The following is a 22,917-nucleotide window of genomic DNA, read 5'->3' as shown; positions in this document are numbered from 1 at the left end:
ATCCTTATCATTAAAACTCAAAATTTTCAAGTCTTTTTCATTAGATTTCCTTTTTTTAATTTCAATCTCTTTTTTTCAAGTGTTATTGATGGTTAGTTTGCTCACTAATCATTTTTCTTTGTTAAGAGCATTTATTTTTGTATTGTGATTTAGTGTTTAGTTTTACCTCTGCCGTGTTATATTCAAATTACAAATTAGGTTGTCGTTGTTCGTAAAGATCTTGTAACTCAAGTAATTACCTTCAGTAAAAACGTTTATACTAGAAGCACATTGAAATGCAAGTGTTTTCAAGAAAAAACACTTGGATGTGCTTCTTAAAAAAAAAAAAACACAAGTGCTTTTTTGAACTCAAAAACACTTCTAACTTTTGAGTTAAAAATATTTTTAGTTATTTTAAAAGCACTTCCAAACAGAATGTGTATTGGAATTAGACTTTGCCACCAAATAGTGCACGTTTTGTTAAATTCAGCGAGCTTGTTTAACAATTTTTTAGTTCAATGATCAATTATGAACTAGAGGAAAAAAATTCAAAGACCAAGTCAAAGATTTTCTCAAATAAATAAATGAAGGTTGATTGATATTGGAAAAAGAAAACACCTTGACAAAGTGGAAGCAATCTTGTCGTATGTGTTAAGCTTTTATGATTATTGGGAACCCATGATCTGCAATCATGAGCTTTATGTGATGAAACATTTGAATCGTCATGAGAAGTGAGAACAAATCAATAACCAACCCATGATATGCAAGTATTCTCAAAAGCCGAAAGCAAAACCAAAAACAAAACGGATTGTGGGGTTTTAAAGCTAGAAGCCCATTGAACATTGGCAAACAGCCGACTCCCCAATGATGCAAATTTCATTAGGCAAAGGACATAATTGTCATACAAGTCTCTTTACACTCAAGCAAAGACATCCGAGTTCGAGTTGCCTCAGTCCATGAGTAGAGCTAGGGCTAGTTTGTTTTAGGAACCAAACTAAAAAGTTTCGGTATGGGATTTTGAAAACCGAACAGAAATTTCGGTTTTTCTGAAATTCGGTAAAATACCAAAAAAAATTTGGTTTTGGATTTGGATCGGGACTGGGCCTTCAAGCCCAATTTGTTGGGCTTTTTTATTTGATCTAGATTTTGGGCTGAAATTTTGTCAGCCCAATTTTTTGCTATTTCTGGAAGTGTAACTAATTCAAGTTCAATTCATACCAGTTTGGCTAGTGCAATTCATACCAATTTTATTTTATCACCACAATTCTTTACACAACTTATAATTTTTTACTAACAAACTACTACCAAATCATGGTCATCATTAGTATCAATGTATCATTAGCAATTACTGTCTCTATAGACTATACTAGCAAACTACTTAATTAAAAAAAATGCAAAAAATTAATTAAGTTACAAACCCAAAGTTAAAAAATTAAGTTACAAACCAAACTTTCAAATGAATTTAAAATTGTATGTTCAAACTTGAAAGTTCAAAACGAGGATGTGACAAGCATACCTCAAGTGCAAGTGAGTCCCGTCAAGTAAAAGAGTACCATTTGACTTTAGCCTTCTCTTTATGTATGCAATAGCAGTGTCATTTGCACTAGCATTGTCAGCAGTAATGCTAAATACCTTGTCTATGTCCCAATCCTTCAAGCATACCTCTAGACACCTCCCAATGCATCATCCTTGTGAAACGTAATTTGGACAAAGTTTAGGATCCTCTTATGCAATGTCCAATCATTGTCCAAAAAATAGCTAGTGACAACCATGTAAATTGTACTTTGGATTGAGGTCCAAGTATTAGTAGTGATACTCACCCTCAAACCCTCAGTCACACTTTTAATATTTGCCTTCCCAATAAAAAAACAAGTTTAAAAAGCTGCTGCCACCTTGTTCCTATTATAAAGTTTGTACTTCGGATTCAAGTCATAGATCCAATCTCTAAAAAATCAAAGCAATGAGGCCCGAACTGAAAGCCACTTTGCATTCTTCGGGCTACCTATGATATTGCCACAGATGGAGAGGAAATCGCTGTGAAGGAGCTTTCAACGAGTTTTGGACAAGGGTTGAATGAGCTCAAGTATGAACTTCTTCTGATTCCAAACTTCAGCACAGAAATCTCGTAATGCTTCTTGGTTAGTGCATTGTAATTCCATATGATTAATCATTTAAAATACTAATTAATCTCCTTAAAAATAACTTTGGTAACCGTTATGGATGCAATATCATGAGGTTAATTAGAGAAAGTATGCTCACTTGAAAAAGTTCAGAGAGCAGCTTATCCAATACTTGGCTGTTTGTGTAAGCGATATGATTGTGGTGGACAAAAGCTTTTCATACATATCAGATGTCTTTGTTCCCAAGAAAGCTTTTGTTACGTCAATGTAAGATAGCATAGACATGGGCGGACAACTTGTGACCCCTCCTACTTAAGTGTACCACACAGATCATCATCAGTCACGTTCGATGTCGTGGCCAAGAAGTTTCTAGTTCACTTACAATTGGATGTAATCTAAAGAATTACTTTCAATAAAATCAAACAAAAATGGTTATTGGTGCAATGTTAGCATCCACTGTTAGATTAGATTCAACAGTGAGTGACTATTAAATTTGTTCAGACCACAGGGTCACACATATCATACATGTGTTAAGCCACTTGTTATGGGTGATTAGTTGAACCCAAATGATTAATATCAAGAGTAAAAATGTGAAACTTTCGGGACAAGGAAGTTGAGATTCAACATTATGGGCATGAAAAGTTATATAATTCTTGAAGCAAAAGCCAATTTCCATTTTTTTAGTTTTTATTTCTGGTGGACCTATTCAAGGAATTATGAAGAAAAATACAGGCAGGCATGGCAAGTTTCTGATAGACCAAGGGAAACCCATCCCTTTTCTCATCACAGTATGAAAAGTTAGTTTTGTTTGTTGGCCAAGAGAAGCCCGTCAAAGTTTGAGATATATCTAATAATCTAAAATAAAAAAACATTTGATAAAAGATTAATATTATTTTTTAAAGTTCGACATACTACTTTAATCTTAAATTGAGGAAGAAATTTCGAATCCAAATGCGTAAGGAGAGTACTGAGTACATATGCTCTAGCCAATGTAATCATACCTAGGTCAACAACATGTTTTTTTTTTCCTCCATTAATTGAGGAAAAAAGTTGGCACAAAAGCAACAGAAGTTGTGAATTGTTAGTAATTGAATTTCACTCCAAGGAGTAGCTAGCCACACATCGGCATGTCTGTTGTTCAGTGTGAGCATTAGGCAATAAAACACCACGTCAAGCCTGCTTTAATCTTGATTTGGATTGGGGATACAAAAAGTTAGACACAACGGCTGGGAGTTGGATTTTCCTTACCCAAAATTTTCAAACAATATTTAGACAGTGGTACGTAAGTAAATGCGAGTTTATTGTGAATATCATGAGGTTATGTAAGCGTTTAGCATAACGCAATCTTTGAATGTATATTTGCTCTTCTGGCAAGGTGATCATTAGGCTTAAACAGGAATAAAAAAACTACCATGCATCCGCCGTTGCATATTGCTTGCTTACACTCATGATGAGGCAAACTTGAAACACTCAGTGAGTCGTGGTCGTCACTTAAGTGGAGGACTTAATAAGTACATTAAACATCATTACATACTTAGCTCAAGTTCTCAACAAAGATGTCAACAGCTATAACACTTTTCAGACTTAATTAATAAACTTAATTAATTACTGTTAATTAACAGATAAGATAAGTGACAGAACTTGACTGCTGAAAAAATCAGCACTCTTCTGCTGCTGGTCAATCACAGATGAACACGTGTTCAATTTATGATTAAAAAATCAATTACTTAGATACATGTCAATTTGTAATTGGTCAAAAGCAAGAGCTGCTACTCATTTTTCAATAACCAAGTTCAATTCTAAGATAGGAAAACTAATGAAAAGAACTTAAAAACTTTGAGTTTTAACGATAAGGCTAAAATAAAGGGTAAAATGAATAGTACCAAGATTGACTTTTAACTGTAAAAATATAGTTTTTCGTTGAAGTGAATAATACCGTAAGTTTTTTTTTGTTAAAACTCTCTTATAAGATAAGACCATGTAGGAGTTGGTAGGTAGGTAGGTTAGGTTACTTCTGTAATTTTTGCTAAGAGTCAAATGCCATCAACTTCTTCTGTCTATTTTTTGCACTAGCTTCCTTTGCCATTTGCATTAGCTTCCTTTGCCATTTGCATTCTTTACCTTTTCCACATCTCTTTTTAGTTTTTATCGTTTGATTTAATTCAATTCACTCGATTTGAAAGTAAAAAAAATTAAGAAGATTATGTGGAAGATAAAAAGATATGTGTAGATAACACCATTCATTCTAAACAAAGATTAAAACGTAATCATTAGTTATAATACTTACATGTATTTAGATTAATCATCATTAAACTAGTAAAATTTTGAAGCTCTATTGATGTAATAATGTTTTATTTAAAAAAAAATAATCTACTCTAAACCTCATCCTCATTTATTTATTTGTTAATTAAAATTAGAATTACCTTTTGTTGGGTCTAGTTTCTCTTGCATTATTGAAATCAACCCTCCAAAACTAAACTCACCCCAAACATTACTTCCATCTCCATCAAGGACAGAACTAGAAACTTCTTATGATGGGACAACCGAAAAACAACTAACAACCCTTATTATGACATAGGAATACATAATATGATAATTGGGTGATTTCAAATGATAATATATCAGCAACTAATCCTCTACTACAGTGATGGAGATAAATATAGCATTAGCATCACGGTATGAGTTCGAATTCCTCTCCTTAATTTAATATAATCAAACAAATTCATCGTTTGACAGAGAGAATATGATATATCACAATTTCAATATTATAAAAAATTTAGTGTAGTAATAAAAAGTGGCAAAGTGAAAAAAGAAGATTAATACATGAGTGACGGTTAGTTTGAATGATGGAACAAGAACATTTTTATTCAATTTGATATGGGAATATATGCTTGATATTAAATACATATATTTTCATCAAATATATAAACGTATGTATATAATTACAATATACAACTTAACAATTAGTTACTTGAATGAGCACATCTGACCCTAGTGAGCCTTCATATATATATATATATATATATATACTAGCATTCATGCACGCGTTGAATCACAGCGTGCTACGCGCGACTTACACGTTTTAAATGTATTTATATACATAAATTGACAAAAGGAAAGTCAAATATTTAAAGTAAATGAATAATTTTAGATTATGCTAGAAGAAACCTCTCATATACCAATTAAAGTAGTTGAATTTACATAATAAAATCGGTCTCTATAGAATTTACATTAAGAATAGAGAAAATAATATTTAATAAACAATTGATTGAATCATATTATTGCTAACTCATTGTGAAACTAAGCTCATCCCTTCCCTCTTAGTGTAGATAATATCGTTTGTAAAAAAAAAAAAAAAAAAAAAAAATCATTTGACTAATAATTTAATCACATTATTATGCGAAAGACCTTTTTTATAACTGACATTACATGCCTCTTAAGATATTTTGAACATGTTTAAAAATAGAGAAAATAATATTTAATGAACAACTAATTGAATCACATTATTGCTAGCTTATTATGAGGCTAAGCTCACCCCCTCCCCCTCCCCTTAATGTAGATAATATCGTTTGTTAAAAAAAAATGATAACTAATTTAATCACATTATTATCCACGTGTGAAAGACCTTTTTTATAACCGGCATTACACGTCTCTTAAGATATTTTGAACGTGTTTAAAATTAGAGAAATTGAATCACATTATTACTAGCCCATTGTGAGGTACTAATTAAAATAAAAAATAAAAAGAAAAACAACAACAACAAACAAACAAACAAACAAACAAACAAACAAACCACAAAAAAAATTAATTATTAAAAAATACTATTAAAATGATGAAAATGCCCCTGCCTTATTTGATGCATTATTTTAGGATGCATTTGAGGTTTTTTTGTCTTGGGGACATGTTTGTCCAAATATTTTTGTTGAAGCTTAATGACACCAAAACAGTATTCACCTTTTCCATTCTCTTTATATATATATATATATATATATATATATATATATATAGACACACACACATGCATACAAGCCCTTTAACAAGAGGGATCCTTTTTTTTTTTAAAAAAAAATGTGACACCCTCTTGATCGTTGAATTGACTTTGATAAAATTGTGTGATTGAGACTAAATCACAGATCACACAATTTTATTAAAGTCAAATCCAACGGTCAAGAGGGTGTCCCTATTTTCTTAGAAAAATGGGGATCCCTCAATATATATACTAGCATTTGCCTACACACTTTGTGCATATGAACACATTTTTTTAGAAAATGAGAAGGAGAGAGGGAGAGAGAGAATGTAGGGGGAGTTGGAGGTTTTTGTTTTTTTTTTTTTTTTTTTAATATTGGAGGTAGTTTAACATAACCTGTAAGTGAGGTTTCAATAAAAAAACAGTAAAATTTGGACATGTGAAATTACATTATTGCCCATCATTTTTTTTTGTGTGATAGAAGAATAAGTTGTCTTTTCACCCTATTTTGGTTGACAAAGATGGTTTCATTAATTAGATTTTTTTTATTTTTTATTTGTCCTCTTGTATATGTTTCCTCTAAAAAGAGCTAAAAAAAAAATTATATCCAATAGTTCACCAAAAAAACAAAAAAAAAATATATATATATATATATATTCAATAAATAGCGGGAATTGTTATTGATACTCTAAAAATTTCATTTTGCATTCCAAACTTTTTATAATTAGAAAGAAAAATACATTTATAAGAAATGTAGAATGAAATTTATGAAGTATTAATAATAATTCCTTAAATAATAAAGTATTAATTAAAATGACTTCTTCTTGATCCTTTGCTGGTAGAAGGTCCCACGATGATGAGCATGACACCACCCTAGCATCATTATTCCATTACTTCAATCACAACTAAAGATTCATTTACTACAGTCAGCAAATAAATAAATAAAAAATCAGCCACCGTTAAGAGAAATTAAAATAATAATTAAACTTTAATCCTATATTCCAGTCCACTATAAAATGGGTTCTGGCTTCTTCCGCTGGTTGTGCAAAATCGTCAACGTACCCTGCATTTGGCTCAAAACCCACAACAAACAGTAAAATCACAAAAGACTGCGGACGACTGCATTCATGGCCACCAAAGTGTATATTGTGTAAGTCCCAGTTCTTTATTTTAATTTTTGCATTTTTTATTGTATACCAATTCATTATGAAGTATGAACTGGGAATGTGTTAAGGAATGATCGGTCTTTTTAGTTTTTTAATTTGATTTCGTTGTTGCTGGGTAATGGTAGTTTGTAGTCTGTGAGAGCTTCAATCTGTTGGAATTTTGAATTGGTTATTGCTTCATCGGAATATGGCTGGTTCCGAAATTTTAATTAGAAGGAACCCATTTGATTAATCTTTCTATTGGATTGGATCTTTGTGTTTTTGCATGTTTTGTTGAAGTGGGTGTTATTTTTCTTATTCAAAGTGTTTAAAGGCTGAATCTTTATATTTTTAGGAAGATTTCGGGGTGGTGAGTCAGAGACTCTGGCTTTTCCTTTTTTTTGTTTTTTTTTGTATGTTTGCTGAAGAGTGAGAAAGTAAGAGCCAGTTTAGGATTAGGAAACTTATGCATTTCTGGTAATTGTAGATCAGTAGCGTCCTGTTTTATTTTGTTTTGAATCCATCATCGAAGAATTTCAGCCGACGAGAAAAATAGAACGGTTGAAGTGAATTAGATAATTTCTTATGTGAATTACACTCTTTCACTGAATATAGGTAAATATAGAACACGAGGGTTGTAGTTTCTTCATTTCCTACTGTATGGACGATGTTTGCAACTTTGGATTACCCCAAGATCTAATTTTTGCATAGTAGGAAATGTGATTGGTTTATGGTTATAGCCATCGTGGTTGTTTAATGATGTTGAGTCTAAATGGAAAAATTGTCTCTTTAATGAGTTCCTCATGTTATTGGATTTTTAATGTTAAAAACCACTTGCTTTGAATCCTTCAGAAGAAATTAGCTTTGTAAAGTAATAGAACAAGGAAATTTCTAGAGGAATGGGAAAAAACAGTTTTGCTTTGCTGAGGCAGTTTTTTTTAGATTAATGGATGTTATAGTGCATTTTGAAACCTAAGTAAGTTATCGTCTAGATTAGGGATTCGTTTTTCGAGAATCTCTACGAATCAGTTTGCGGAGGAAAACATTTATTAGTTTCAAATTTTAATGCATCTGGAAAGTTAGAGATCTGCTGAACATGATAGAAGTTTGGAATAGTAACACTTTTGTATGCTACACACTATGATCTATAGTTCCTTTAATGTTATGATCCATTTGAATTGATAGAAAATGACAAATACTGAATCCATCATCATTCATTCCCGCTACTGTTTGTCCATGCCAATATTCTTTCCACTCTGTTTCACTAGATATAACCTTGGTAGTCAATTTAAAGTCCAAACAATTGCCTTTGTTAGGCTAGGAAATTAGGAATTGAAAGGGGAGGATACGAGAGGTGATTGGCAGGGAAAGGCAGAGTTGTAGGTTCTTCTTGAGGTCTTTTACCGACGTGCGTATCTTCAGAATGTTGTCCCAGACCTGATCGATGAAAGAGATTTCTTCTCCATTCAGGTCCACAGCTTGACCACAGAGCGATCTTCTGGGTATTGCTTCCATGGGGTAGAGTGATCTGGTCGAGAGGAATATGGTCACCAATTGTTGGAACCAAATTCGAGAGGAACATGCATGTGCGTTGGTAGATAGTGTGTCGAAGATAGTTGACCTTGATTCTTAGAGGTAGTGGTATCATACTTTGATAACTAGCGGTGACAAGTCGGGCAATTTGGGACATTGAATATTTGGACTTTGAGACTACTGCTAGAGATGGTTGAATAGTTTTTCTACATATTTGGAATTTCCTCACTGGAAAGGTTCAAATGTCAAATTTGGATATGAATGGATATGAACGCATATTAAGTCTCTCAAAATTGGGTCAATATATCTGAGATAGGATGAAATTTGTTCATTGATTCGGTTGGTGAAATAATGAAATAATTGGTTCTGGAAAACTGACAGAATCCAGCAGTTCAATTAGAGTCGCTTTTGTGAAATATATTTCCCAAGAATTTCTAACTGAGAATGCTAAGAGAATGTGACGGTCCCATGGAAATAATTTGTAATACAAAAGAAAAGGGAGCTGCTATTGGCAACCAAAAATACTCATTCTGCCTGGAGGAGAGCAAAATGAATATGTCTTCTCCCTTATACTGTGTCGGATGATTTTTTGGAGTGCCAAAAAAGCCTTACATCGAATTGATTTTCAACGATGCTATACTTCTTTTTTCATAAATAATGCAACCCTCTTAATCAAAATCCGTGTTTGATTTTACAGGTACTACTCCATGTATGGACATGTCGGGAGACTAGCAGAAGAAATAAAGAAAGGGGCTTCATCTGTCGAAGGTGTAGAAGCCACCCTATGGCAAGTGAGTGCATTTTCTTTAATTTATTGATTTCACTCTGAACTCTTCAATTTAATTGAGTATGCTGAATGAACTTTGGACTGCTGATTTTGGGAAACAAGCCATTTTAAATAAAAATCGAACTTCATATTTTTGCATGAATATAAACATGAGATGATTCTAAACATTACAACTAGTAGCCCTGTGCCAAGGTTTTAGGGTTCCACCTTGCGTGGTGGTTAGCTCAACATCGTGACAATCATTTTTCCATGACTGTCTCAACATTTTATGCCTAATTTTGAGCTTTAAAACTGACCTTCTCTTTTAAAGCCCCATCCACCATAGGTGATAGAGTTTTCTTATACTCTCTTAGGAGTGCCAGATTAGTGTCCTTTTGTTCTGTTGAAAAGTCTGCATTGTAAACATTGGTTCTCACTGATTGTCCGATGTATCAGGTTTCCTTGTCTATTTTTCGTGTACCTGTATGTTGTTTTCCATCATTTTCTTTGTGTCTTGCTCTCCTCTCGTCTTCTGTTCTCTGTCTCAACTGTGTCCGGTATGCTAGTTATTATATTGAGCTTCGAGATTGGCAAAACTTGTATGAATCCTTGTCTAGTCTTTTCTAGTTTTATTTTAATTTCACCGGTGTCTTGTACAATTCATGATCTTCCTTTTCTCATTTGCTTACACACAGTTATGCAACTCCCATCTACTTCCCTGTAGATGCTAGATATGATGATCCTGGTTCTTAGTAGAGGAGGAAATTTTGACTATTTTTTTTCGTGGATTTAATAATAGTTGGTTGGTTCTCTTCTGTTTCATGATTAGTTTGTCTTCTCTATCTCATTAACTTGATGGAATAGTAAGACTGACTACAGTGAGCTTATAAAACAGGTCCCTGAGACACTCCCAGAGGAAGTTCTTGGGAAAATGAGTGCACCACCAAAGAGTGATGCACCAATCATCTCGCCAAATGAACTGGCTGACGCAGATGGATTCGTTTTTGGCTTCCCAACAAGATTTGGTATGATGGCTGCCCAATTTAAGGCCTTTCTGGACGCAACAGGTGGTCTATGGAGAACACAACAGCTTGCTGGCAAACCTGCTGGAATCTTTTACAGCACCGCATCTCAAGGTGGCGGGCAAGAGACTACTGCGTAAGTTTGATCACATTTAATCAACTACACGAACATTGAAAATTTATCTGTATATTAGGTGGAGATTTTAATAATGTTGAGATTGTTTTTGTGTAGATTGACAGCCATCACTCAGCTGGTTCATCATGGGATGATATTTGTACCCATCGGTTACACATTCGGAGTTGGCATGTTTGAAATGGAGAATATCAAAGGCGGAAGTCCTTACGGTGCAGGAACTTATGCTGGGGACGGTTCAAGACAGCCATCTCAGCTTGAGCTGGAGCAAGCATTCCACCAAGGGAAGTACATTGCCACCATCACAAAGAAGCTCAAGGGAGCTGCTTAAATACTCGGTGCACAAACGTACTCAAATGGAAACCCTTATCAATTCTTTATCCCCTATAGTTTCAATTTAAATTTCCGATTTCTATTTGTCTGCAAGTATAATTCTCGCTGTGTCTTATATATGTGTTTTTTCTCTGTGTTTTATGAATTACGGTTATTTATTCATAATTATAAGCGTTTGTTTGCCCACAATGCTACTGCCTGAGAACGTTTGAACTGATGGACAAGCTTTACTACGTTGATTCGGAGCGAGTAACATGTACGTCGAGTAGGTTCGACGATGGTAGAGGAGGCCTCTCCGCTTAAGAGCTCGCATACGCATGCAAGTAGAGCGCATGCATCATTGCTGATGCATTTTTTTTTACTTCTGATTAACAAATGATTCAATGTTAATAAACAATTAATGACTGTTAACAAAGAAATGATTATGAGATCAAAGATAAATACTACTTTTCCAAGAAACTCACCTGGAAATGATTAATGCTAAGGAGATTCTGTCAAAGTGATACTTTTATGGATCTTCTTTCATTACACAGTTTAATGTTAATTTTCATTTTAATATTATAAAACAGCGTGATAATACATGAAATTAGCATTTCTCATGGAAAGTAACATATTATGCATCTCCAAGTTCCAACATCCTAAATTAATAAGGTTTTTTTGGCTACTTTTAAAGGAAAATTTAGCAAAACTCAAGGAAAATTCAAGTCCAATGGACTTTAAAAATTAATTAGTTTGATGAACAAAACTCGCTAAATTCACGTCTAACTATCCTATCACCATGGAGACTAGTAAATGAATTAGGTTAAATTGTAAATGAACAGTTTTCTCTCTCCTTCCACCTCTTTGTAATGCTGGGATGACGATGAAAAAGATGATCGATGGCAGGCCTCAAGTGGCACGAGTTCGGGATGAATTTGTGCCAAGATGGGTTTCAAAGCCAGAGTTTGTGAAAGAATGAGTTGTCCTCTGGCGAAAACCGAATATGGAACTCGTTCGATGCAGTATCTGGCTTTGGATGGACACTCTGACATCTGGAATTGAAGCTGCATTGGTGGTGGTGGATCTGCTGCTATGTGGTTGGGGAGAGAGATACATAAGAAGCAGATGGAGTAAAGAGAAGGTAAAGCTGGAACTATTGGCCCATTGGCTGCGGTGCGGGCTACAAGAGAGAGAGAGAAAGAATTGGGTTTGTTAAATTTTGGGGAAAAAAAATATTAAAATATTTTAACTTATACTAAAATAGTTAGTATTATTGGAAGTGACATTTCTGTCATTTGGTCAGTAACAACAACAAAAATTTAATTAGTGTTTTAAGAACTACTTAATAATATGATATAATGATATTTCTCTTTACTTGTAAGTGAGTGGTTTGATTCTCGCTAGAGACGAATTTGAACCACATTAACCTACTTCTGTTTTCTTAGTGTAGATAATATCGTTTCTTAAAAAAAAAAAAAAAAAAAAAAAAAAAAAAAAAAAAAAAAACTAGTGTTGTAGGTGATGTTGTGAATTTCTAAGAGAAAGACAAAAGTGGATAAGGCAAGATAGTATAATATATCTTCTTTAATTTTGACATGTTATGCCATAATAAATTATAATGATTAATGTTTAGATGGTTTCCTTCCACATTCATTTATGTTTCTTACTAAAGTTGTAGTATTAGAGATTCTTTGAAGGGGATGGATATGTGACATTAATATTTTTATATAATTTTGTACACATGTTTTTATGAGGTCTAATTTATAATGTGTTTCAACAATTTGAATCGTTCATTTTTTCGAACATAATTTTTCTTTTATGAGCACCAAGTATTTATTTGCATATTTTGTACTCATTGACAATTATAAATAGGTAAATAGACATAAATAGGTCATTTTCTTAATCATGGGATAGAAATAGGATTTTTTAAATATGCACACGGCATGCACAACAATCGGACAAAAATAGGAATTTTCATACACCTTAAAATGACTTAATTGCCCTCGTATATAAATGTGTAATTTCCTCATATTTTCTAATTTATCTCTCTCTACTCTCCCCCCCCCCCTCTGTCTCTAAAATTGATATTTATTGGATGTTCTTAGATTAGTAAAAGATAATGGAAAACCCAGTTGGAAAATTTGATTCATTTGGAGAGTGTTTGTGTTTGCTAATTGGCCCTTTTGGGAAATGAACACATTTTTGTGCTTGTAGTTGCAGATCGGGGATTTCTTCCTCAAATCATCTTCTTCCCCAAATTCGAAATCTCATTCAAAACCCATTGGGTCAAAACCAATCTGCAGTCCAAAAAATTTTCAAATGTCGAAGAAAATCCATTATGAAAAACTAAAGACACCATTTTTTTGCTGCAATCTCTTTCTCTCCTCCGCCGATGAACGCCTTCTCCCTCTAAGTTCAAGGAAAATCCAAATTTTTTATTTGTATCAATATGTGCAACGACGTCGGTTTTGTTGTGGATGTGCATCGTGCAATTAACGGCATTGGGGGATATGTGGGGGCCTAGATTCTGGAAATGAGATATGTAGTTAACAAATCTTTTACCTGAACCTAGATTCTGAAAATCCCACTAAAAATCATCTCCTTCTAGTGACATGCACATGATATGCTCACAGATATGAGCCAACCAAAAAACCCAGAGCTCATAGCTCTCTCTTCAAAATCAGAAAATGACATTATCACCTGTGACGTCACCACTATATACACTATATGCACACCACATGCACATCATATGTACAGTAATGCATGATATGCACAGAACCTGAGATCGAGCAACGAGCTGGTTTTCACATTAATAAGAAACTTTAACGGCAACCTATTGGTATAGTGGATACAATTAAAACATAATTGTTATGTATATAAGGTTACAATGTCAGTTTGAAAAGTCTTGTTACGTATATTAACCACCGCTTAACCGTGCATGTGGAAAACATGATACTCGTTGTCGTCATTTCATGGACACGCATGACCCTTAACGTCCTCTAAGCTTTTTCTTAATTTTGTTTTTCACCGAGTCCAACTAGGTTGTGGTCATACTCGCTAATTTCCAGGGTACAACATACGTGCATCATAACTAGTGAACATTCCCGCTTCTCTTATTAAGATGTAGCCATGCACACCACATGCACATTACGGAAAAATTTTCACAAATTTTTGCAATTGTACGCTTGAACCATAAATTGTTCCATCCCAGTTTTGTAGCACGTCAAAACTTGAAATTTATTCCACAACCCATAGTCCCCAACATGAAACACAAACCCTAATTTAACTTCTAAGTATTAATTCATCTTACAAACAACTCATTTATTCCATAAATCATTGATGAAAGAACTTGGAACTAAACACCCTACCTTACTATGCCAGCCGAAGCTTTAGTCGCCTGAAAAAATGGAACTTTTCCTGTTTTGTGCATAGTGTGCATGAATTGTGCATGACCAGTTTGTCCTATTTTTATCCCAAGATTAAGAAAATGTCATATTTCCGTCTATTTCTCTTATAAATATGTGGAGGCATAACTAAGAAAAATCATAACTTATTACAATATGGAGTTTTTTCTGATACATAACTAGTCACCAGTTAGGGCTAAATTTTTTTTATGACTTTAAGGAAGTTATTCCATTATAGAGTATTGTTTTAAAGAAATTTACCCTAGCAATTAATTAATATTATTGAAGGAATTTTTGACGTAAAAGTTAGTTTAATATGAATTTAAAAGGTACTTAAATCAATAATATACCTTAAATATAGAGTTTAATAAAAAAACGAAAGCACTTTAATTTCAAATTAATAAATACTAAATGTTTAATATAAAAATGCTTAAGATGAAGTATCTGATTCTAATTAAACCAATAATAAAAGAAGAAAGTTTAGACCTCTGACCTCCCAATGGAAGCCCCTCAAAGTGACCATTCGATAAAAAGCACAGGTCATGATTGATAGCATCTAAAAGAAAACATCTAATTTTAATAACAAAATTAAAAATCCAAAAACAAATTGTAAAAAAACCTGAAAGGAGGAGTACTGGGCCATCTTCTGACTTCCACTAACATATTCTCATCACATAAACAAATAAAAAGTGAGATCTCCAATCAAATGCTATCCCCACACTTACTTAACCCCATTTTTCTACAAATTCAATTATTCCTTCCAAATTTTCTCCATCTTCCTTTTGGTTAATCTAAAGGTAGTGGCAACTCTACTCACAATATAGCAACAAGGAATAAAAGCTCCTTTATCTTTCTATAATAAAATCAGCTTCTATAACAACAATTTTTTCTCTCTAAAGCTCTAATTAATCATAAACTTCCCCTAAATTCAGCATCTGTTCTTATTCTTAATCCACCTCCTAATCATAATTCTTCAATTATTACAACAATTAATAGGCTCCAATTGGTCCCTATTGGCCAATTCTGCATCATTTTGCCTGTAGCTGCCCCAACAATTTCATGTTCTTTGGAGGGTCATTTGCCTTTTCTCATGTCCCTCACCAGTTTTATTACTTCCCTTCCATTGCAGACCAGATCACAGATGTGGGATATCTCTGTTCGTTTCCCTCTTCTCTTTCTTGTTCACCTTATCATTCCCAACTTGGCTAGGGATTGATAAGATACATACATGTATGCACCGTACGTACGTACATAATTATACTACCATTTCTCTTTGCTCTATCTGAAAGTCCCTCCAAATGTAGGTGTCCAAAAATCAACTGTTGTCTCATGTGTCACCGGGAATGTGCTTGAAACCGGTACTAAACACAGCCCTCTGCTTCTAAGATCTTGCTTTGGACCATCGGGGTCCTTAACTTTATCAGAATTCTGCATTGACAGGAAAAAGAAAAATTGCAAGTACAAAATTAATCTACAGTAGATAAAAAAAATTAAGTAGTACCAAGAAGCTGATTGCGTCTATTGGAATCAGTACATAGGTATTATTTTTCCGAATAGCAGAACGAGAAGAATATATTATACCTGCTGCTGGTGTTGTATGACAGCTCCACTCTTCATGTATGGGGTGCTTAAAACCTGATATTATAAGATCAAAACATATATATTACATATATACATTATTATTTAGCATTATTACATGTGCTTAAGATGCATACATGATATAGCTTTATGGGACTTACATTAACTTGTTCATGGAGGAACTTGATATATTCGATGGCTTCAGAGAGTACCGAGGCTGTATCAGTCTGACACACAATAATATGGTTATTTAAAATCATCATACACAATCAAAGTTTTCATTTTATAACTTTGAAAAGATAAAAAATAAAGTAAAGAACACTTTTAAATTCAGAAAGAGAATGATATCTCAGACTCTAGCTAGCTAACTCTTGTGAAAGTAAAGAAGATATATAGATAGCGTTTTGGAGCTAAATTTACTTACCTTTCCGAAAGGTGAAACTAATTGTTGGAGGGCAGTGATTCTGTCCCCCATCTTCTCTTTCCTCACCTAAAACCAAAGCTACAAGTTCTCATCTATGTCTATAATAAAAGAAAAAGCTTAACACAACTCATCGCTAGCTTCTTGTCAAACCAAAAAGGAAAAAAGAAAAAAGAGAAGATAAAAAAGGTTACTGCTCATTTTGTACCTTAAAAGCTGGCAAAGGTGATGAGGTTTCATTCCGAGGCCTTTTGGATGCTGCTTCACTCCCACTTTTCTTGCCCACTGCACCCGATTCCTGAACTTCCGATATATTCTGCTCAGCCAATATTTAACATGTTAAATGACTCCAATCATGACAATAAAAACCCTAATCATAATGAATATGAAACACAATCGATAATTCTCGTATAATTGTTGCTTGACATATAATTTTTTTTTTTTATACATGCGATATTAGGAGAGGATTCAAACTTAATTAGCAACTTGAGTGCATTGGCAACTGTTCCTAACCAATTAAGCTACAAGCAAGTTGGAATATAAAACGTTGATTCATTCCTTAACAAGTTTTTGAAATCCACTAATTGTCTTTAACAACAATTGCGTACCTTCGGTTTTTCATCAAATCGTGCCGTGGGAAATTGTGGCTGCAACGAGGGGAAAAAGCTTGGCCGGACGTCTTTCATGGCGGCCTCATGAGGTGCATTCCAAAAGGGAGCATCATTAGAAAATTGTAAATGGCTCTGAGGAGGTTGTTTGGGAGGTGATGTTCTTAGAAACTGGGGTACTTTAGACCAAGACGGCAATAGCTCACTAGAGTTATTAATTCCATAATTTCCTTGATAAGGAAAATTGATGATTGCTGAACTAGGCTGCTGAGGTTGATTATCATGATGAGGTCCCAATAGTCCTTGCAATATTGTAGATGGGCTTCCATACAGAGCTGCTGATGCTGAATCCATTTGAAAACCAGAAGGCAATCCTTGACATGTCACCGTGCTTTCACCGGAGCTGTACCGAGGACTAAACTGTGTTTGATCTAAAGAAAATCCCCGGGTCATTTGCTTAAACTCGTTGTTAGAAGAATCCCCACAACCACCAGCAAACAACTTATCCCTCCATTGGAGCTGTTGGTCACTTTCTTGCTGAAAGTTAGCAGTATTGGAGTTCATGTTTTCTTGTAGTATTGATCGAAAACTAGTCTCCTTCTCACCGCGACTGTATACATATCAAATTATACAAAAATGAATGAAGTGAAAGACAAATTCCCTTTTAGGGTTTTTGTATATTGAGCATCATGACCAAGTTATATATATATGTTCATCCAAAATATAAAATCAAATAATTAGTAATTTTATGTACAGTTATTTTGGACTTACAATAAAGCTTGGTTCCAATCTGTGGCCTGAGAGGAAAGCCCTAAACCCATCATATGCAAGTTGGGGTCGCTGCCGCCGCCCGCGGAATCAGTCCCTTCTTGCAGCTTGTGAGTATCATGAAATACCATAGATGAAGTACCTGAGACCGACCCGGAATCCATAGAAGACCTAGCCTTGATGTCAACTATGTCAGGTTGCCATCCAAAGCTTCCCAAGGTATTCAGGCTCGAAGACGAGGGCGATGCCCCCGTCTCGAACCTGGTTCTTGACGATGAGTCCCACCAGTTCCCAGGTGTCTGAAATTCATCTGCCATGGCTAACTGCAACTCAAATTAATTATAAAGGTTGATGCCCAACGGTTGCTGGACTGGTATTCTATTCTTTTGTTCGTGTTGTCTTCAACCTCTTGGACGCTACTAGTCTATTTGGAATCTACAAAGCTGTGGCTTCATAAAATGATGATGAGAAGCGGTTCGCTGCATCTCAGAAGTTTATATATATTTATATTAGATGAATTTCAACCGTTTGGGTGTGAAGGAATGAAAGAAGTAACCGGAATGTGGTTGACATTTTAGGAGGTGATTAGACAATGAAAGGACCATTTCTAATTAAATTTACTACCTTCATTCCTTTATTTTGTCTTTTAATGCTTTTTTTTATATTGCCACTTTTATTTTGTTTCTTCGTTTAATCCTGTGACAATTAGGAGGCATATACTTTGATTGTGTGGTACTGCATGCTATGCTAGGCCGAATTATTCATGTATTTTATGGTTTTTGTTTTGGTCTCAATACATGTATGATTGGTTGGCCACCCAAAGGGATCTACCCTTCCAAATATTATAGAGCAAGACAAAAGGGTAAAGTCTAGTTAGTACGTCAAAAACCAATTTCTCTGAGGAACTCGTAGTAGTTGGAAACTAACTGGGCATTTCGTTATCAGAGATTCAGAATATAGTGTTTTAACCTATAAACATTGTATTCTGTCTATTTGGTAAATAGGATAGATGTCTAATTAGTTTGTTATTTTGTATGAATAATCTTTAAATAGGTTTCTTTAAAAAAAATCAGATTATCAAACCATATTTTTGGATTTCTTTTAAGGTAGTAAGTATTTTATTAATCCAATAAAACGAACAATATCAACAATCAAGAATATAATTCTAAAAAATAATAATGATGTATTGTACATATTGATTCTCAATCTTAATGTAGTGAATTTTATTCACCCAAACCATATAGAAAATAAACATTTCTAATGCACAAGCCGGTCCTTGTATAGGTGCACATAAGTACATATTGATCCAGTATGGGGTTCTGCCTTACCGCTCTCTTATCGTCATCAAGAAATAGACTAATTGGCTGACAAGATGGATGCCCGTAATGTTTAAGCAAAGTCCCCTGAACATTTAGGCATTTTGTGAAATGAAAAGAGCCCTACTGGGGCTGGAAGAAAGACTTTTTACCTACAATTCTCCTGATGAGCTCTTTAGTTAACTATGATAAAAAAGTGAGATAACCTTTGAACTTTCTAAGACTTAGCTTATTGTAAGCCATCTGTTTGGTAGCAACTTTTTTTTCTTTTGTCTTTTACGAAGGAAAAGAGAAACATAGTGAGTCAATTGATTATATAATTAAAATTTTAGTTTTGAGTGTTAGTGGAGTACAGTTGCATGAGAAAAAGCGACACAGCTGAACTAAGAAGTTAAGTGAGAAGGTTGCTAGTATTTCTCAAAGAAAAAGGTACAGCCTAAAAACTGGCCTTGTTACCATAATTATGATACCATTTTGTATTGTTAACTTTAATCTTACTATTATTTTGTAATTTTGGACTGTAAAGTTTGACAACGTTGTAATCATACCATTTTAACTGTAATTCATGCATTGAATTTTAACGTCATGTGTAGCATACTAAACGTGAAAATAGAAAGCTCAAAAATGAATAACGATAATGTGTAGTTCCATGGCAGCCTAAAAACTGACCTTGTTACCATGCATAATTATAATACCATTTTGTATTGCTAAGTTTAATCTTACTATTATTTTATAATTTTGGACTGTAATGTGTGAGAATACTGTAATCATACATTTCTTGTAATTCAAGCATTGAATTTTAACGCCATGTGTAGCATACTAAATGTGAAAATAGAAAGCTCGAAAGTGAATAACTATAATGTGTAGTTCCATGGCAACTACTAATAATGACTTATGTATGTAATATAACAAGATATTCGTAGTGTAACAATCAATATTGGTAGTGCAATTTACAATATCATTTTGTAACCTTCTCATTGTTATTATGTTCATGTAAACAATGAGTGTCAATACATTTTTGAGTATTGTAGAACTTTCATAAACTAAAATAATTTCTTAGCTTCTATTTATTTTTTCCATCCAATCGCTTCCCTTGCAAATCCATTCTGGAAAGGAAAATGGAAAAATAATAGTACTTGCTCTAACCAAGGTTCTAAAATATGTTAGGTGCTAGTCAAGCGGCTAACTAGAGCCTAGCACTTAGGCGCCTAGGCGGACTAGGTGGATTTAATTAAATCTATTATATTTCGTGTAAATAAGTGTTTATTTATACTTAAAATATATATGATTTCATCATAAACTACAAAATGGAATGACATATATATTATGAGCTATTGGAACATAATGAAACCATGGGGAACAAGTATTTAATGTGTGTTCCTTTAAGTATTCAACAAGTCTCTTACAATTTATTGAAAAAAATAAAATGCAAAATGAAAGTTATCTATTTTTTGTCTAAGTGAGTCGCAAACTAGGTGGGTCTGGGTGGGCTAGGCAGGTGCCTAGGCGGTCTAGGCTGGTGCCTCAATAGGTCTAGGTGTCCTTTATTAATTTTCAAACGCCTAGACATTAATCGGGACGGTGACCAACCACCCGCCTAGACGGCGCTATGTTGAGATTTTTAGAACAGTGACATTAACAGAAGTAAAAAAGCATTTCTTCAACCAAAAAGGTGTTCGAACTATTCCTTGACAATCCTATTAATTTAAGACGGGTCAACCAATTTTGAAATATATAATGTAAAAAGGGAAAATTTGAAATAGGTCCAATTTTATAGACTACCTTTTGAAATAGGTCCAATTTTTAGTGATTTTTTACTTTTGAAATAGGTTCAATTTTTAGTTACTTTGGACCCATTTCAAAAAACCCCTTGTAAAAACTAGTCGCATCGCCTAAACCCTAGAATTCACAATTCAGGTGTACCTCCTTGAAAATTATGACTTGATAATTCACAACTCAGGTGTACTCCTTGTTCATTTTAATTGTGATAAAAGTAGTTGAAGGATCAACGTCCAGAGGAGGGGCAAAGTAAAAGGGTGAAGCTAAAGAAGTTGGAATTGCGTATCATAGTTTGTTCATGGAATATAAAGGAGTCCTTAATTGACCAGTGCATTGTAAACTCGCTTGTTTGTAATTAGTGAGCGGAAATAGGTAATACCTCTGGCATTTTGTTTAAGGCCCTTCTGATCCATTGACAAATTTGATTTCGCTCGTGTATAACTTTCTCTTTTATTGTTTTTTTTTTTTTTTGTTGAAAGTAAGAGTAAATTTTTTTGCCATTCTACCAAACCATACAATTACTGTACTTTATCATATACCGATTTTGTGCTATTTTTTGTGACAATCGGTAATCTTACATTAATTGTACCGAGCCAAAGATATTTGTTATGATATTGGTATCCAAAATTGATAAAGACGATATTGGCGTACCGTAGCATCTCTACTTATGATTTAACATCTCATTCAAAGATACTCTAATGCAATATTCAATATGCTACTAAATTGGAAAAAAAAAAAAACAAAAACCTATACGAACAACAAGTAATATTAAAAGAGTAATGATACGGATACTAAATTTCTAAAGAAAATTTTGTAACCAAATGATATGAATGTTTATTATTGAATTATGGGTAAGGCTAGGATGACCAAATTTTGTAAAGTAAATAATGTGGTAGTTGATAATTATATTATTATTTAAGTATTGATTAACGTGCTTATTTTCTATTGGTGACACACCACTTGATTTGCAAATTTGGTTTCCTTAACTTTAACCTTGACTTATTATTTAGGGGTGTGCTATCCACACACCCCATTTTATTTCTCATACACCCCTTGATAATTTATGTCCATACATTTTTTTTAGTTCATTTGATCCGACGGTCGAAAATTAAAAAGCTGTGTGAGAAGTAAAATGGAGTGTGTGGATATCACAGCTCATTGTTTAAGTGTTTATTAACATGTTTATTTTTTTATTAATAACACATTACTTGATTTACAAATTCATTTTAAAATTTTGATCTCTTTAGTATTATCTGTATTAAATTTTAACTTAAAAAAAAAGGATGGGATAAAGAGGCGGCAGGGGGGGGTGGCAGATGAAGGAAATTAGATTAGATTTTAAATATCACTATGACTTTTGCAATACGAGTCAATCAGTGAGAGTCCACGAGGCGTGCAAGCGTGCGAAGACAAGTGGGACCGATTTTTTTCAAATTTCCAGCCACCCTAGGAGTCAGAGCCCTGAATGTGACCGGATTGTATATTCTTCTTCCTACCTAATCATTTGGCCTACCCAAACACCCAACACAAAACATACATGACACATGCACCCACCATGACCCGATGACCATCCATCCGTCGTGGTCATCAAAATATCAGTTAATCGGGATAACAATTTATATGGCACATGTTAATTCTCATGTGATGTTTAAGTTTGATAATATATTATTATTTTAAAAAAAAATTTACACATAATATTATAATTTTGAATTACAATATCAATACGACGATGAGCCTAACTATTTCATGCAAGTTATTACGGCTAATTAGCTCAAAAAATGCTACTAGTATACTACCAAATTATCAACTGTTTGTGCGTTGATGATTATTGATTGTTAAGGAAATCTCATAATTGATCAACCGTTCGATATCAAATTAATGATGGCTTATTACGTGGTTATGACAACCTCTTATCTTAAAATTATAATATTAATTAATCAAAAAACAGTCACCTAAATTCATGTGAGCAGCTGTTCCTAACACAACTCCAATAATCACACATAATCCGCACATGTATGTGAAGGAGAGACAAAATGGTTGCTGTATCGATCAACGTTGTGAAAGAA

General features: G+C 33.7%; 2 protein-coding genes across 3 annotated transcripts; one reads left to right on the top strand and one right to left on the bottom strand.

Moving 5' to 3' along the window:
* The first annotated feature begins 6,988 nt into the window (after nucleotides 1-6,988).
* On the top strand, nucleotides 6,989-11,187 carry LOC137742531 (putative NAD(P)H dehydrogenase (quinone) FQR1-like 1). Its single transcript, XM_068482422.2, has 4 exons — nucleotides 6,989-7,216; nucleotides 9,442-9,535; nucleotides 10,406-10,668; nucleotides 10,765-11,187. The coding sequence occupies exons 1-4, from the start codon at nucleotides 7,194-7,196 to the stop codon at nucleotides 10,994-10,996; spliced, it is 612 nt and encodes a 203-aa protein (XP_068338523.1). The 5' UTR covers nucleotides 6,989-7,193; the 3' UTR covers nucleotides 10,997-11,187.
* Nucleotides 11,188-15,006: 3,819 nt separating this feature from the next.
* Nucleotides 15,007-18,365, bottom strand: LOC137743749 (transcription factor bHLH123). 2 transcript variants are annotated; one of them, XM_068483693.2, is made up of 7 exons: nucleotides 17,760-18,365; nucleotides 16,989-17,598; nucleotides 16,589-16,696; nucleotides 16,384-16,449; nucleotides 16,121-16,186; nucleotides 15,963-16,016; nucleotides 15,007-15,809 (listed from the first exon to the last, which is right to left on the bottom strand). In XM_068483693.2, the coding sequence occupies exons 1-7, from the start codon at nucleotides 18,071-18,073 to the stop codon at nucleotides 15,660-15,662; spliced, it is 1,368 nt and encodes a 455-aa protein (XP_068339794.1). In that variant the 5' UTR covers nucleotides 18,074-18,365; the 3' UTR covers nucleotides 15,007-15,659. The 2 variants fall into 2 exon arrangements, with proteins under 2 accessions (XP_068339794.1, XP_088535081.1); XM_088678955.1 differs by having other exon boundaries at nucleotides 16,589-16,678; nucleotides 17,760-18,222.
* Between the last annotated feature and the right edge of the window lie 4,552 nt (nucleotides 18,366-22,917).

The sequence above is a fragment of the Pyrus communis genome, chromosome 11 (genome assembly GCF_041283825.1).
Source record: "Pyrus communis isolate YQ-2024b chromosome 11, ASM4128382v1, whole genome shotgun sequence".
NCBI classification, from domain to species: domain Eukaryota; kingdom Viridiplantae; phylum Streptophyta; class Magnoliopsida; order Rosales; family Rosaceae; genus Pyrus; species Pyrus communis.
This window is presented reverse-complemented; position numbering and strand designations above follow the sequence as displayed.

Coding starts and splice junctions, on each gene's coding strand:
- LOC137742531 (XM_068482422.2), top strand. CDS start 7,194: ATGGCCACCAAAGTGTATATTGT. Junction 7,217..9,441: donor GCCACCAAAGTGTATATTGT/GTAAGTCCCAGT, acceptor TTGATTTTACAG/GTACTACTCCATGTATGGAC. Junction 9,536..10,405: donor TAGAAGCCACCCTATGGCAA/GTGAGTGCATTT, acceptor CTTATAAAACAG/GTCCCTGAGACACTCCCAGA.
- LOC137743749 (XM_068483693.2), bottom strand. CDS start 18,073: ATGGCAGATGAATTTCAGACACCTGGGAACTGGTGGGACTCATCGTCA. Junction 17,599..17,759: donor GATTGGAACCAAGCTTTATT/GTAAGTCCAAAA, acceptor ATATGTATACAG/TCGCGGTGAGAAGGAGACTA. Junction 16,017..16,120: donor TCCTCCATGAACAAGTTAAT/GTAAGTCCCATA, acceptor TTATAATATCAG/GTTTTAAGCACCCCATACAT.